General features: G+C 41.0%; 1 protein-coding gene across 3 annotated transcripts in view; it reads left to right on the forward strand.

Moving 5' to 3' along the window:
- The window catches only part of KCNH1 (potassium voltage-gated channel subfamily H member 1), a 333,308-nt gene that overhangs the window by 30,444 nt on the left and 285,183 nt on the right, over positions 1 to 17,681 (forward strand). For 2 of the 3 annotated variants that reach the window (XM_074322079.1, XM_074322080.1), the window contains exons 2-4: positions 1,148 to 1,271; positions 4,673 to 4,779; positions 17,046 to 17,174. In XM_074322079.1, the coding sequence (XP_074178180.1) occupies positions 1,148 to 1,271; positions 4,673 to 4,779; positions 17,046 to 17,174 (360 nt within the window). The remainder of the gene's footprint in view (positions 1 to 1,147; positions 1,272 to 4,672; positions 4,780 to 17,045; positions 17,175 to 17,681) is intronic. The other variant, XM_074322081.1, reaches the window with a different exon arrangement.

The raw sequence follows: 17,681 nt of genomic DNA on the forward strand, positions 1-17,681 counted from the left end.
ACTGTGAATAAATGGTAAATGCTGTACTAGAACAAAATTAACCATCCAATTAAATGGGGACATGCTGTGTCACCATTATTTCACTTAAAGTTGCGTACATCTGTAAACAAAACCCCATACAGCTTAGAACAAAAGAGAGGTATATGCCTGTCCTCTCTCTCGTTCTCCCTCCTCCCTCCCTTTCTTTCTTTTCGGGAATGGGTGACGATTCTGTGCAGAGGAGAGAAGCAAGCTAAAATAATGTTTACATTTAAGTTCTGGCTATTATTTGCTTAATTTAAGGTCTTGAAAAGAAAAGAGGGACAGTTGGTTTCCTGAGCACAGAAAGCGTTGAAGAGTTGATCTTCAGAACTGTGGGAAGTGGCGAGAACACTAAACAGCAGACTTCTCTGGCCTACTTAATCCCCGCAGTGAAGTGAGTGGTGGGCTGCTGCTCTGTGAAAGCGCTTCCCAACACAGCCTCTGGGGCTACAAAATGTCCAAATCAGCAAGAAGGGTTTGTCATTGGGAGCATCTGGCTCAGGCTCTAGGAAGCTCTGGTATTAGGAGGAGCTAGTCGCTTCATCACCAAGAGGAGGGCTGTCTATGGCGTGTGTGTTTCAAGAGGCAATCCTATGCCCCCTTCCTCTGCCTCTCTAACAAGGCCTTCTCTGAGGGTGGGCGAAGGCTAATCAGGGTCAACAAGACTGATCTGTAGCTTCTAGCCAAAAGACTGACAAGCCTGAGATACTGGATAGAGCCCAGGAGAAATTACTTTGGGTTGTGTCTTGCTCCATATTACCAGACTAACTTTCACTGAGATGAAAAATTTGAACTAGGACGTGTCTCATGGGAATCACTGGATTTCTGCAGGATTCGTTGGTTGGTTGGTTGGTTGGTTGGTTGGTTAAGCATGCTTCCTTTGCTAACTTCTTCTTGGGATATAGTAACCTTAGTATTTGCATTCAAAATATTCACTCTAAAGCACTGTTCTTTTGTATTCCTTGAAGGGCCATTTTCCTGTTTAAAAGACTATTATGGAGGGAAGCAAAATTACCTGGCTTACTTGACATTATTTATGTCCTCATTGAATCTCAGCTAATGTCTTGCCTCATGTGCCCTTTTCTTTTCTCTTCTTTTTCTTCTTCTTCTTCTTTTTTTTTAACAGATACTAACTTTGTGTTGGGGAATGCCCAGATAGTGGACTGGCCAATCGTGTACAGCAATGATGGATTTTGCAAGCTGTCTGGCTATCACAGGGCGGAAGTGATGCAAAAAAGCAGTACTTGCAGGTATTTATGATTGGGGCTGTTCTATTGGACAATCTATCATGGTATCTTTTGGAAAAAGAAAATGGCTGACTCAGTGTGGGAATCGCCTTTCTCTCATTCAATGTTTATTCAGGACTATTTATGGCAATATCATCTCCAGTTCACACACTGTGCTGGGAAAGTCAGACTTAAAACATGGTTCCCACAACTGATGAACTTGCAGTGAGATGGGGGAAAACCTAGGAAATCTCAGGAAAATCATTTTATCTGTAAAATGCGAACTCAGGAGTTTATGAGGTCTTAGATAAAACTGAACATGAAAGTTAGAAGATTCAATAAAGTTAAAAAAAATTTAGACGATTAAATTAATTTTAAGATTTGTGAACCATTTTATTAGAAGCATAACTACAATGTTGAAGACAAGGGCCTTGTTCACAGGGCTTTTCGTTAGAAAAACAGAACAGAAGCGATATTTTGTTGCCTTCTAGTTCTTGTTACATCCCTCTCTGACCTTTAACTCAAAGGCACAGGCAGATGGAGCTAGCAGTGTAGCTTGTGTATTTGACAGGGTTACTAACCCAGCAGCACCCTTGAGCCATGGTGCTAGAACAGCTGTTTTAAAGCATCTTTAAGGTGTTGAGTGGAAAGCCTGCAGTGCCGTGGGAAGGTCTTGGCTCAGCATTGTCTTTGCCTCCTCTCACTCCCTTCCTTCTTCAGAGTCCTCTGTCTTCAGTGTGTTTGCATGAAGCAGAATCATTTCCCCCTCCGTCCTGCCAAGTCAACAAAGAAACTCATCTATGAAGGGTGGGAAAACTTGTCTGCCCCAGGCATCATCTTTGGTTTTCAGAAGTTGCATTTTCACGGTATTAAGTCAGCCAAGTAACTAGTTTGGTGAAAAGGATGAAATGTTTTCAAATCTTATCATTTTCTTAAATTTTAGGTTTGGGGGACTGGGAAATAGAAAGCTGAAGATTCCCCACTCCTGCCCCGTTGCTCAAAAGTTTAGAAATTATGACTCTTAAGCAATGCAATAGAATTCGCTCATATTCTTGGTGTGCTTTTTATCCTCTTAAGTGTGTTTATGTGCATCTACATCTATATCTGTATATGCACATATACAATTACAACAAATTAGGAGAGTTAGCTTTCCTTTTTAGTGTGACTTGAGCAGGCTTTCCTTAACTATCTTCTTATTGGCTACCATCAGCTACATTAAGAAAATCAGATAAATTTGCTATTTTGGCCACCTTTTCTAAGAAACTTGTTTAATCCTTGAAGTGTCCTTTCTCTAAAGCAAGCATACCTTGCGCTAGCTGTATTTCTCATAGCTCAGGAGACTCTTTTGCTTACTTCTTGCATTGCAGGCATCTGAAATCTAATGTCCAGGAAAAGGAAACTTATCACCTATGAGTAAACTACAGCTTGAGAAAGTACCTAAGATGAATGAGAGCTGGGTGTCATTATGGTACTTCATTTGTTTGAAGACTCTATTTTACAGCCATTTGTTTTACCTTGTGAAGGAAATTGCCAGCACATATGCCATCCCATCGCTTAAACGGAGGTCACTTACCTAGCAAATTAACTCACAGAAAGTGGAAGGAAGCTGAAAAGGCTTGTGAACAACTGGCTACATAAAATGGTCATAGAGCTTAAGTTTTTTCCTCCTAGGACTGATGCAGTCCTGATCTATCTTTCTTTTTAGAGAGAATTCAACAAGCTTGATTATCTCTTTTCCTGGTTTGTAGTTGAAGCGTGCAACCCAAAGGCAGAGCGCTGCCAGAGATAGGCAGAGGGGAAACACAGCTCTCAGTGGGTTGGGAAGGGACATAATAAAAGTGACATAGAATTCATAAAGTCAGCAGCCAGGGCACTTTTCTTATAGGGTGTTGGGAATCGCAAGCCTGCAGTGTGCCAAAGGCTGTGCCAGTACCAAGCGAAGCATGGCACTTGACCTGGTGGTTCAGGAATTGTACTCGGTCATCTCGGTGGTTCTTTTTAGCTCTGAAATTCTATGATTCTGTGAGTCAAGTCATCAAAATTCAGTTAGATTGCATTCAGTAGGTACAGCTTTAGAAGATGGGGCGGGTACACAACAGTAAGCCCATGCCTCTGCTTCTACGTTACCTAAGACTTGAGGGCTGAGTGTCGTCGCTGTCCCTCCTTGTTGTCACCGGAGGCCTGGGGTTGGCAGGGGAGATGCTCGCTGGGTCCGTGGGGAGCCTTTGTCAGAGGACTGGCTTTTCGAGCCCCATCGAGAGATGGCTTTTCTCCTCTCGCATTTGGTTCGTGTCCTGTGCCATGGCTGGCCCTGCCTCGTTGGGGATGTATCTTGTTCCTAGAGGAACAAACCTGGGTTTCCAGACCATTTTCAGTGTGGGGGCCTAAGCAGTTTCCCCTCCTCTGTTGAGAATTAGCACTAGTAGGTAGGAGCTTCTACTCTCCAGAGATTGTCTCTAGATTTTTTTTCATGCTTCTGATATCCCCCCTTAGCCTACTTTTCTCCAAACATGAGCAGTAGGGAGGTGTAGTCGTAAGCATTTGTAGGATTTTATTATCTCAATTTTTTTAAATCAATGCTCTCTCTCTCTCTCTCTCTCTCTCTCTCTCTCTCTCTCTCTCTCTTTTTGGTGGGTGGAGGAGGGTAGGAAAAAGACCTGCACAGACAGTGGCTGAATATTTTGGTTCCTTCTTTAGCTCTGTCTTAATGTTTAAAGCATCAAATTGCACCCCTTTTTTTTTGTGTGGTTGGTGAATTTTTGTGATTTTTTTTCTATTCTTTTGTTTATTTTGTTGGGACTCAGAAGAAGAAAAATCTTCGGTCCAAATTTACTCTGCATCATTCCTAAGAGTTCTTTTTGGATAAAGTTTAAATTACTTCACATGGCTTATAAGACCATGCTCTCCTGCAGGCTCTGGCCTGTACTTACCTCTGTGTCATCTGTTGCAAAATTTCCCCTCACTGTTTGTGTTTCAGTCACACTGCACTGAACTACATTCAAGTTCCAGAATTAACCTCATTTTCACCTGTGTGATTTTGCACGTGCCAATCTCTTGCCTGGAATGTTCTTTCTTCTTTTGTTTCTCTGTTAATTTCCATCTGCTCTGTAGATCTTGTTTGTCCTTACCTCTGGGAAGCCTTCTGTAACTACTCAGACAGTGCTCTGTGACTACTCTGTGTTCTGTAATTCCTTATGTGTTGGTCATACTAGTTTCTGATCTACTCTTTTCTACTCTTTTATTTTTCCTTTCTCTTATTTTTGATTGAATGTTTTCAGTGTGTGTGTGTGTGTGTGTGTGTGTGTGTGTGTGTTTGTTCCACATAGCAGAGTGCTAGGTATAGAACGGATATTTAACCTACGCTGTTATGTTAACACATAATAAATATTTGTTAATCTAACTTGAGCTCTTTGGTTGATTTGCAGTTTTATGTATGGGGAGCTGACTGATAAAGATACAATTGAAAAGGTGCGGCAAACATTTGAGAACTATGAGATGAATTCCTTTGAAATTTTGATGTACAAGAAGAACAGTGAGTATTCAGACCGTTCTGAACCATATCTTAATGTGCTTGGCAAAGTAAAATATTTCTTCTTCCTTTGTTGCTCTTTTGGGTATTTTTCTCTCCCATCAGCTAAATGTTGTTACTTGAAGCTATTGTGTGTGTTGGGATAAATGGTATAGATTGATGAGTTAGACTGTTCCTTAGAGGGACATTTGGACTTGTCACTAACCAGTCAAGACTTGTTGATCTCTTTCCTGCCAAGAATTAGTGTTTAGTGCTGGTTTACTTATGGTGAGTTTCTGGCTTAAGACACTTGTAGACTTTATACCTCCTTGGGGGAGGGGAAGAGATGGGACAGAAACTCTGTCCGTTTTGTCTTTGTATCTGTCTTCCACAGCCCCTAGCACAGGAGGTAATGCCAGTAGATACTCAATTCAGAGTTTCTGAATAAAATTTTGTTCTCCCGGTGACTCCAGTTTTTCATCTGGAGACAGCATTTAATAGTCACAGTGCACTGTTAATTTGTATTTGTTTTGGCTACAATTACTTCTACAAAGTATGTTAATGGAGTTTTAGGTCAGTAGCCATACACAAGTATAAAACTTGCTTTTCTCTTAGGAGAATGGAGATTAGCTGCATTAGAAGTATAAGTGGGGCATCCGGCTGTAGCAGGGCTGCAGAGGTGTCGAACAGTGCTTTGCTTTTGTTTCTCAAAATGCTATTTTGTTTGTAAAGAATCCTGTTCTTTATATGTAGGATGGAATGGTAGGTCATAGGTTCAACAGAACATTGCCAGAGTGGCCCAGATGGCGTGTTTATTTTGGGGGCGTTCGGAGTCATACGTTTTGCGTTGGAAAGCAAAGGTCACCATGCTGCTTTTGTCTGGAAGGAGCTGGGACCGTTTCTTCAGTCTGGCATGGTGGAGCTGGCAACTAAGAGGACTGTTTGCTTGGTGGCCTGTGCCCAGGCTGCTGGTCTGAGAGTTTGGCTCTGGGCACCCACAAATCCAAGAGGGGTGGTTCTGTGGCTTTCATGGTAGAGAGGTTGCTTTGCTCCACCTCACTCCTTCAGCCAGTAGGACTAGCTCCTACCCTGCTATTCAGCAGAAGAGGAATGAGGTGAAAGCCTATGAATGGCGCTGTGCCAGCCCTTGCACTATGGGCAGCTCAACTCAGAGCAGTGGTTCTGACCTGAAGCATGCCAGCAGTGGCCTTCCCTTCCCCCGTGCCTGAGCTAATAGCCTAAGTGACCGGTTTTGTGTACTCAACAGCGGATTTCCCCACGGCACAGAATACTAATCGGGGAGGTGTATCACCAAAATGCTTTGCATTTATATTTTGCTTCAGAGCCTTCAAGCTTCATTAGACTATGCATTTAACTTGTCTAAATTCAACTATACATGTTTGGCACAAAAGGGAGAGAGAGGGAAACATAAATTAAGTTGAGTTAGTGATTTCGCTTGCCATTCCCTTCAGTGAGCATGTGCCCCAGAATGAATATGAGATGGGACAGGAGAATCTGCTCTTCCCTCAGCTTCCTCCAGGGATGAAGGCTTCGTATTGTATCTCATCGCACTGAAGGTGACTGTGGTATTTGAAACTACCTACCATGTGGGTGGACATGCCTTCTGCAAGTGAGCCAGTTAGTTCAACTGATGTTCTATGGAGAATCAGCATTTCTTCCCACCCTGGAGACTGAGGGGGGCTTATTGAGAGACGAATGTCAGCCTGGGCTACACTTTATGGATGATGTTAAGGCGTTTTCAAGAATAATTGTGATCATACGCAATTTTTACCTTACCTTTGACTATTTTAAAATGTTGATTCTCTAAGCCTTGAGAAGTAGGCATGGCGGTGTTAATTATCTCCATAGTATAAGGATTAAGTAGTTTATTCCTCACCTGAGGTCATGCAGATCCAGGACCTGTTTCCAGTGCTTGCTCCATGGCCATTCTTCCTAGACTGGGACAGTGTAACTGTGGGTGCAAGGCAGGCGATACCCTGTACAGGGGCAACTGGAAACCAGCTTGCAGTTTGCTTGCTGAAGCCTCCGTGTCCCCAGCCTAGAATTGCATCTGTGCTGAGGGAAGAGCTTCTGTTTCTGATTTACACAGAGATGTCTGGTGCACTGCACTGGCAGGCGCTCCGTAGACGGCTAAGCCTGGACATAAATTGTGAAGCATGAAATTGATGCAGATAGTGTTGGTTTCTTCCTGGGAACCTTCTCACTTCCCCCGATTCCTCCACCTCTTACCCTCTCCTGAGGAATTTAGAAGCTTGAAATTATTTTTTAAGCCTGGGAATATTATAGCAGTTACACCAAATTCTACGCTTTTTTCCAACAACTTTTTATTGACCAACTGTGTCAGACACTAGGCCAGGGATGCAGTTACGGAGAGACAAACATAACCTCTACTCTTAGAGCATTCACAGGGGTGGGGGCAGCATCCCAGGACAGAGCCATAATGTTCTGATGACACCACATAGGGGGATTACTTAACCCTAATGTATGAGGTCAAGGAGGGCAGTCTTCCTAGAAGGCAGGACGTCCATGCAGAAACTGGAGGGTAGGTGGGAGATGGGCAGAGAGAAGAGCAGAGTACCTCTGGCTGATGAAATGCAGGCATGAGGTCTGTCAGTTAAGTTCGCGAACTCATCGTAGAAAAAGTACAGCATACCTCATTGCTGAATATCACAACGGTCACCTTGGGAGGCTATGCACTGATGCCAGTGCCTAGTCCACCCCTCAAAGCAATTTTGGAACTCTTTTTCTGGAATGACAATCACAGCTGTCATCATATTACCCTTGATGTCCTGAATGTCATCAAAATATCTTCCTTTCAATATTTCCTTTATCTTTGGGTAAAGAAAGAAGTCATTGGGGGCCAGATCAGGTGAGTAGGGAGGATGTTCCAATACAGTTACTTGTTTACTGGCTAAAACCTCCCTCACAGACAGTGCTGTGTGAGTTGGTGGATTGTCGTGATGCAAGAGCCATGAATTGCTGGTGAAAAGTTCACGTCATCTAACTTTTTCACGCAGCCTTTTCAGCACTTCCAAATAGTAAACTTGGTGAACTGTTGGTCCAGTTGGTACAAATTCATAATGAATAATCCCTCTGATATCAAAAAAAGGTTAGCAGCATTGTTGCAACAAGTTCATGAGCTTAATTGTCCAACCTCGTAAACAATGGTTAACCAATGAGGCGGCAAAGTTAATAACAGCCAGTAACACGGCCTCGTTAAAGAGTTTAGAATTTGTCTTAAGAGCAGCAGTTGTGGGGAAAGAGGGTGGGAGTGAGGCACATTGAGGGGTTTTAAGCAGGGTTAAGTATATAATCAGATTTTCATGTTAGAGAGATGATTGCAGTAGAGTGTGGAGATAGAAGGGAGCATAGGAGACTGCAGATGGGGGCCCGCTAGGAATCACCCCGGTGACAAGATGAGTGTGGCCTGCTGAGGGGAAGAGGCCGTTGAGATGATGAGATGTTGAGGGTGGAGGGGGGAAAGGGAGAAGGCTGAATGTAGGACTTTGTTAGTGGTGACCAGTGACTGGCTCTTCCCTCAGTTTACCCAGCTCCAGGCAGTGCCCAGGTAGTGGGAAACACAGCCTTTCCTGTCAGCAACTCCTCGTTTGGCCTGAAGTGAAACTTAACCAAGATTCTAGCTCAGAGCCGGGCCTGGAGGAGGTGCTCAGCAAATGTTTGTTGAGTGACTTTGAAAGGAACTTGATAGTTACCAAGGAACAGATGACTGAAAGAAAAGTATGTGATTTGGAGTGAGGGCTTGGGAGCTGAGGAGTGAGCAGTGTGGGGCGGAACTGAGCTGTGTTGGTCTCATAGGAGCAGATTGGACATAAATGGATGGGACGAGAGGAAGGAGGAGGCAGAGTTTGCTTCTACTTTCAAACTTTGTGGTTCATTAGATTGAAATGTTCAGCATTTTAAAGCAGTATAGAGTCCCCTGGGGGAAAACTCGCCCCCGTTGAGATTTTAAAATGTGAAATGCCATCATCTAAAAGAATATTTATTTTTCTCTGTCATTTTTAAATTAATGCATTTTTACAATGGAGAGTACACGAAGGTATAAGGAAGAAAAACAATCCCCCAAAGACTCAAAGTCTCAGGGGAATACTACTATACTCTTAACTTTTCGGTAGGTTCACTTTTAGTTTTTGTCTGTGTACATGTTACATAATTGGGATTTTGACATATATGCAATTTGAAATCATACAATTATGTAATCTTTTATCACAAAATTATCCCCATCATTAAAATTCCCCATAAACATAATTTAGAAAGAATTTTATTAACACTTCCTCTATTACTGGATATTTATAAGGCTCTAACTTTTCTTTATTGAAGCACAATGTTAAGATGAATATCTTTGTGTAAAGATATCTTGTTGACATTATGAAATATTTCCTAGAAGTTGAGAAGTACTGTGTCAAAGGATGTGAACTAAGGTTCCTGAGACATTTTGCCAAGTAGTGTTGTGAGCATTGAACCCATTTTCAAGTTCACTTTAAAATTGTGAGCATCTGACTCATTGTACTGCACCAGCATTGAATAGTGTAACTTTTAAATGATCAAATTGCCTACAATTAATTTTTTTCTTTGCTTAATGAGTATTTTTAATGCTGGTGAGACTGAAATATTTTTCCCATTTACTATCCATTTAACATTACCCTTTTTTGGGTTAATTGTTCAGGTTCTTCGCCCATATATTCTATTTAATTCCAGTGATTTTGTTACTAATTTTTTATAAGCTCTTAATAAATTCTTTTGATTCTTCCCCTCCCTTCCATTATTTAGTATTTGCAAGCACAACTTTGTAAAAAGGAACTTCTATTGATAAGCATTAATGTTTGTCCTACCTTTTGGGGAGTTGGGAGTAATTAGCAGAAGACTTCAGGGTATGTTTTGGAACGAGTGTGTAGAATGTTATTACATCTCTTCAAGGACAGATTATTTGAAAGGTTTCTTTCTATCTGTTGGCCAGTCTGACCAATAAACCTGGGTCTTTCCGTGGTACTGTATGTTTTGTATTGTTCCTGAACTCATTCTCAGTATGCTCGATAATTCTCCTACATCACTGACAGCCATCATTAATGAACTCACTCAGTAAATATTTTAGGCGGTCACTCTTGTGCTAGTCAATTAGTTTTCCCATTTTTCAAACAAGACCATCAAGAAGTATCAGCCTGAGTGAAAATAGTACACCCTTGGGGTACAGCATGACTGATGCCATGACTTGTGATGAGGCTGGTGGCCCCGTGTTTGGAAGCTCTGGATCAGCTTCTCCATCACAGAAGCCCCAGGAAAGGCATCTTACAGCATTTTGCCAAGCCAGCAAGGAGAAGCTGCTGGCCAAGTACTTATTGATTACCTACTGTAGGCCTGTGGGTTTGAGCCAAAGAGATCCAGGCATAAGAAAACGAACCTGTCTTTGGGGGGGTTACAATCTATTTGTGGAGACAAATCTAATAGGAAAAAAATAATATTTTGCCTTGTTTCCTAATAGATTGTCTTTTACTTATTCAGTGCTAGAAGCTGTAAGGTATATTGACCCTAAACACATATGTAACATAAAATATTTTTCCTTTTAGAGACTCTTTTTAAAATACCATATAAAAGTGAAAAATTTTTATCTCAATGTTTTCCTTTCTGGTTCTGACCTTTATATAATGCTTCGGAAGCTTACCCAGAGAATAAAATATTCTTCTATTTTAGAAGAATATTCTTCTATTTTTCCTTTTCCCATTTACTATCCATTTAACATTACCCTTTTTTGTGTTAATTGTTCAGGTTCTTTGCTATGTTTTGGTACTTTTATAGCTATGTTAGAATATTTAGAACACTAAGCCATGTGGAATTTATTTTTATATATTATGTGATGTAGCAGTCTAACTTAATTGACTTTCCACAGTGCTTATTTAGTTTTCTCAGTACAATAGTCGTCCCTTTATCTGCGGGGGACACATTCCAAGACCCCCAGTGGATGCTTGAAACCTCAAATAGTACCGAACCCTGTGTGTGTGTGTGTGTGTGTGTGTGTGTGTGTGTGTATATATATATACCTTTTCACTTAAAGGAAGGACTTTATGGATTCTCTTTGGCATATCCGAATTGCCAGCATTACTACTGTTGTACTTTGGGGCTGTTATTAAGTAAAATAAGGGTTACCTGAACACAAGCACTGTGATAGAGTCAGTTTGATCACCAAGACAGCTACGAGTTTACTAATGGGCAGGGGGCGTATACAGCATGAGACGCTGGACAAAGGGATGCTTCACATCCTGGGCAGGACCACGTGAGATTCCATTACCGTACTCAGAACAGTGCGAGATTTGATCATGCTACTCAGAACGGCATGCAGTTTAAAACTTATGAATTATTTATTCTTAGAATTTTCCATTTAATATTTTCAGATCACTGTTGACCTCAGGTAACTGAAACAGGAAAATGAGACCATGGATAAACTGGGGCCACTGTACTATTTGGTAAAGAACGCAGCTCCGTCCTTCTGATTTGAAATGCTCTTTTCTTTATATACTAAATTCTCACACATTCACGGGGTTGTCTCTCTTCTCTTCTTTTGTAACTTATTAGCTATGTGGGTTTCGTTAAAATGCTTTCCCAGTGGTTTCCCCCATATTTAAAATGAATATACTGTCACAGTAGCAGTTCCACCTCACAGAGTATTGTGAGAAGTAAACCAGACTATGTCAGGGCTTGGCCTCATTGTAAACATTCAATAAGTGATATCATTATTTTCATTGTTGCTTGTTTTAGGACCAGTGGCAATGGCTCTTAATTATCGTAGTAGGTAGTCCCTGTCATTATTTTTCTCTACAAACATTTCTTGGACATTCTTCTACCTTCATTTTTCTATTTGAATTGAATTTCAATCCATCAAGCTCTGAGAAAAACAAACGAGAAAAGAACAATTGAGATTCTGATTGCAATTGCATTAAGTTTATATATTAAATGGGAGGTCTGACTTACAAAATTGAACCTTCTCATCTACAAACAATGTAACTTTCTCCATTTATTTAGATTTTGCTTTTTGCTCTTCAATCAAATTTTAAGTACCTCGAGGCTTAAGCATTGATTTTTTTTTTTTTTTCTAGCTTTCTCCTTGTTATGGTTGAGACTGGCTCTCTTCCCTCAGAACAGGTTGAGGTACAGAGTTTCATTAAACACTTGAGATATGTTCGTTTTTTTAAGTCATCCAAACACTCCTGTGCAGTAATGTAGAGCATTTGAATCTTACAGATGAGGAATTTAAAAGGAAGGAAGAAAGGAAAGTAATGGTTTTAAAGACCTACTTACCAGACATGTATATATTTTTACTTAATCTAAAGTAGGTTTATTATTGCCGTTTTACAAATAAGGAAACTGATTTCAAGAGAAGTTAAAGTGACATGCCCAAGACACATAATAAAGGAAGAGATAAAGTTCAAACCCAGGGCTTGGGATTCCAAATCAGATGTTCTAATGGCCAGTGGCGAGCCCCTATGTCCCCCTAGTGTTGTCGCATCCTCTCTGCACTAGTCATTTGTCTCAATGAAGTTGACCCTAGACCACGGGTCTGTTTCCTGGGGCAGGCTGCCATTCGCTACTCCAGTTTCAGGACCTATCCAAATGGCTCAGCATGTGCCACCCATCTCAAGAACCAATCGCATTAGCTTGGTCAGTTCTGTTGCTGTTGAATGTGGCATGGCTACCTGACTGCCTGGTTCCAGAGAGTACCTAGGAGGAGGCCCAGCGTAGAGGAAGACTGATGGATGCCAAAAATTCTCTCATACAGCTGAGCCTTGCTCTTTTGTTATCTGACTGACGAAGTTGAGAAACCCCATAGCCAGGTTAGTTTGTCAGGTTCGTTACTGCATGACGCAAGGGCCCTACCTAAGGGCTGAGAATCACAGAGTGACCAGGAGGAGGAGCCTGGCCTGGAACTTCCCCTTCACTGAGCATGCTCAGCCAAGAAAGCTGCTCTCCCTGCAGCAGCAGCCTTTGCTGCCATCAGGATTGCCAGATGATGTGTTTCTCCTGGATTTGTGCATTGATCTTCCTCTAGTAGAAAATTTATCATTGGACCTTTGATCTTTTTGCAGAAAGAAGACATCACAGACTTATTTTTCTACTGTAGCTACTTGGGTGAAGAGGCAGAATTTTAAACTCCTCTTGTGGATTGTATGTGTATGTGTATGCCCGTGATCATTTGTGCATTCATTGCCTCTCCTGTATCTTGATGGAATGGATCTTTCTGCAGAATCTGGGCTCTAGGAGAGATCCCTGGAGCCCAACTGCCATGGCCTCTGCCTCTGGGCAGGTCTATATCTGAAAGGAGCCAAAGGGCTCGGGAATACCCTTGGGGTCATCCAGAGGGGTGGAAAGAAACTGGTTGGGTGGGGCTCCAGGCTCTGGATGGTTCATGTTCATTTGGAACAATTGTTTAATATATTGAGACTTTGAGTAATATTTTATTAGTTAAAAATGCTTTGCTTTTAAGAAGAAGGGTTGAATTACTGGTTGGTGTCACCTAGGAAGGACTCATGTTCTCTTTGGGAAGAATTTCAGAAATAAAAATTTAAACCCCTTCTGCTTGCTTTCCTAGATTGTTTGGGTAGTGATAATTTGGGAGAGAGGCAGGTCTGAGTGACTGTGAAGACACTGGAAGCTGGATTTATTACTTTGAAACTCAGCAAGCATTTATAGAGCACCTACTCTGCCAAGGTTGTTGAGTTTCACAACTCCAAGATGGCAACTCTTTGGAGCTGAGCAATACAGTGGCCTAATGTGACCCTATGCATAATACTACGTTAGGTGCCATTGGAATAGGGGTGCAGGATGATAAGACAGAAAGTAGATCAGATCTCCTTGGAATGAATTATGACCTATTTAAAGTAACGGTCCTCGATTGGTAAGGTTTGAGGGGGGCCAATACATAGCATTCTCTTTCCCTGCCTGTGCTCAGAACCAATTGAAAAAGATACAAGAATTAGGCAAATGGAGGTGAAACTATCACCTTTATGACTAGTAAAGATTATCCTGGAGATGTTGTTGATATTTGTGGGCAAGTGAATTTTGAGAAAATTAATAAAAGAAACCTCAACTAAAATTGTGGTTGGGAAGGCCTGCAGGGGGGTCTCATGGCCTACCACTCGTCATCAATTACCCCAAACAGGAAGAGACCCATAAGTTGCATCTCCAACAAGAGTTTTCTATTTTACTACAGCAGCAGGAGGAAGGAAGATTTTCTCCTTGCCTAACAACAGCTCAGCCCTTGAGACTATCATAACTCAGCCAATGGAAAGCACTATACTTGGAACTCCTAGTTTTCTCCTGTGGACTCTTTGTTTGTAAAAGCCTCTCCCAACTTCTCCCACCCCTTCCTCTATAAAAGAATGCTTCTCTCCTTTGTTCTTCAGAGTTGCCTGTGGTTTTGCCATAGCTCGCATGTCTGAAATTGCAATTCTTTGCTATTCCTGAATAAGCCCATTTTTGCCAGTAAAATAACATTTTTTTTTTTTTTTTTTTTTTTTTTTTTGGTCACCTGTTTCTTAAAGTGAATCTTGGAATCAGACAGAATTACCCATCCATCCCAGGTGGCACTGGAGAACTTCAGTTCTCCTCCCAGTTGCCATCTCCTGTGCCTTTGGACCTCCCCCCTAACATTTACAGAATGGGAGAAGCAACGCAGGATGCAGACTAATTTCTAAGAAAGCAGGAGAGGAGTAGTGGTCAAGCTGCACACATCCAATTCTTGTCCTCCAAACTGCTAACCCAGGGAAAAGGCCTGGAGTGCCTCACTGAAAGATGTCCCTCTACAGGGAAACACCAGATCAGGGAAAAGGAGGTTCCTTCCCTCAACAAGTCCAAAAGATCAGTTGGAGATGATCTAAGGCAATACATACTGACTATGTGAATTTTTTGGTACAAGATACAACTTAGATACTCAAAAGGGATGATCAGAGTAGCACGTATTTAATAGGGGAACATTTCTGGATGCAAGCAGTGGGCACAGTTTGGTGGAGAGAGGCATACAGCTTTAAACAGATTGAATTGTTGAAATGGGGAGAGTTCATGATGAGCTTGAACTGTGGTAAAATGAAAAAGGTCTCCTAAGAGGAGACCTTGAAAAAGGTTAATGTCATCAATCCCCGTAGTCATAAATGGAATATAAAGATTAGATGGCTCAGTCCCAATTGGAACGTTCACAAGGCATCGAGCCTCGCTGACAGAGCACAGTGGAAGGACCATAGGTGGCAGCTGGGAATGGGAAGGTGCTGGGGATCCAGCAAGACTGGGCTCCTGGGGTTAGACATCATGAGTGGGGGTCCCTTTATCTGATTTATTATTAGTTGGACAAATTAGAAGTGCTTTCTGGCTTACCGTCTTAAAAGAAAATCGCTTAAAGTTTTCTTTAGAGCAAAAAGAAAATGGTTTTTTGATTTGTTTGCTTTTTGCCTTACCAGCTAAGATACACCTGAGAGCTGTGGGTATGTAGACTCAATTGGTGTGATGCTTTCTTCTGAGTTTTCTGTTGCTTAATTGAAAATGGTTTAAAATCCCACAGGTTCTGAAGAGGAGGCTGGGAACAGTAGTAACACAAACTTTCCAAAAACAGTGGGTAATTCAGAGGCCATATTCCGCTTGATTTTGGAATGCCATTTGTGGTTTTTGTATGGTGGATTTTTCTTTCAAAACACATTTTTCTTAGTGACATTATAATCTATTTGTCTTCCAAGAGTACCCAGAAACTGACAGCTGAGAATTATGGAAAGAGAAAATGGACAGAAGATTAAAATTAACTATGGATGAATACATAGATATTTAAGATTGAAGGAGAACATATTCTATCTGATCTATTTGCTGCCTGTTTGACTCTACGTTTTAGGCTTATTCATACGCACATATAAATAAGTGGCATAACCAGATATGTGAGCTAGTTATTAAGTTAGATTGACTAATCCCAATGTTAATCAGAGATGTCTGTCTGTCTGTGTTGTATAGTGTAGAAGTTGATGTGATTGCAGGCAGAGAGACCCAGGTGACCTCTTGGGGATCTATTTCCATCTCCAAGATTTAGTGAGTTATTTCCATTGCTATCTCCTAAAATAAATAAAATGCTGAGCATGTTGCCTGGTACGTAGGAAGCTTTTCTAACACTTAACAACATGGAGAAATATTTACTCTATTTTAACTTGAAAGTGGTTAGAAAATAGTATATAAAGTACTATTCCAGTTATGCAAAATTCAACAAGTAGGTACTAAGTTCTTACACGCCAGATGCTGTTTTAGGAGCTGGGCGACAAGAATTAGATAGGGAAGAACTTATCATTGCTTTTGCCTCATTTAATTTTGTATCACGGAATTGATTGTTCTGTCTTGCTGATGTCCTCTATAGAAAGAAAATACTTGTTTATTTTTCCTAATATTTTTTGGAAGCCAGAGACTGACTTTGTGCAGATACTTGGCCATAGATACCTGAGTGGGGGCCCTTTCTGAGAAGTCAGTTGAGTCCTGCCCACCCTCTCCTTCTGTGGATTCAGGCAGTGCTTTGGAAGATCTCATTTATCCCCCACTTTAGCTCAGGAACAATGATTGGAAGTTGAAACACATTCATCGAGCATCCTAAGACACTAATATAATCACAGCCCTAATCTGGAAACTTCCCTTCCTGGGGGAACCTTTGCTGGGAGAATCATTTTGGCAATTCTTTTCCTTCTTAATGTGTTATCATTTGCTATTATATTGGACCTTTTGGATTTTTATTTTGGGGAGACAGACTTAGAAATATAGTTTCTGGCCCATGGTTGATTGAGCATGTGAGCCAAAGTGATGGATTCCCACACTGGATTTTGACACGGGGGCCCTTTAACAATAGAAATTTGAGTTTGCATGGTCTACTGGCCGTTGTTGGCAGTGCCCTCCTGGCCCCTACTGTTTACTTGTCTACTACATGGTCAAAGATAAGTCTTTAGGTCTCTATACCTTAGTTACTTCCAGGAGGGGTTTTAACCTATTCTCTAATCGTTATACAGGGTTAAGAGATCTGCATTTACAAAATTATTTGAACAGAAGACAAGCCCCACTGAATAGTAACTATGAAAGTTTTTATTCCAGCAAGAAGAGAAATTAATGGTATAATAACCTCAACATCTGAAGGAATGAAGCGTTTTAAAAAAGGAATTAATGTTTGTACCTATTCATTCCCAAGTCTTTGCTTTCATAGCCCCTCAAATGAGAATGCAAATTACTGACCAACCTTTCAATATTTCTTTCAGGGACACCTGTGTGGTTCTTTGTGAAAATCGCTCCAATTCGAAATGAACAGGATAAAGTGGTTTTATTTCTTTGCACTTTCAGTGACATAACAGCTTTCAAACAGCCAATTGAGGATGACTCATGTAAAGGTTTGTAATTCTGATTTGTACAAATATATTTATGCCTTCTTTTTTTTTTTTTGCCTTTAGTGTGACTCTCATTACAGAGAATTTGAGGTTGCCAAGGCAATCTGCACAAAGATCAAGATTTAAACTTTAATATATTGGGTGAAACATTGTATCATTCTGGAATGTATTGAAGGAGGAGAAGGCGAGAATAAAAGCTTTGTTTAGGAAAGCGTTCAAGTCAATTTCATACCTTTTTAGATTAACACTTTCAGGAAAGTTTAGACAGAAGAAGGTGGTTGGGCTTCCCTGGTGTATCATTAGGATCTTTTCAGGTTTTCTCATGACAGGTGTCAGTCACCCCATGTGAGGCCACGTTCATCTTATTTCTATATAAACTTCTTTAGATTTGACTGTGTTCTAGCATGTCAAAATTGTTAAAGTATGTTTTAGCATATTTCTACCTGCATGGTTGAGTAAGTCTGCGGCCAGTTATTTCATTTGAAATATGGTATTAATGAGCGTGAGTTA

The sequence above is a fragment of the Rhinolophus sinicus genome, linkage group LG17 (genome assembly GCF_036562045.2).
Source record: "Rhinolophus sinicus isolate RSC01 linkage group LG17, ASM3656204v1, whole genome shotgun sequence".
In the NCBI taxonomy this organism is placed as follows: Eukaryota; Metazoa; Chordata; class Mammalia; order Chiroptera; family Rhinolophidae; genus Rhinolophus; species Rhinolophus sinicus.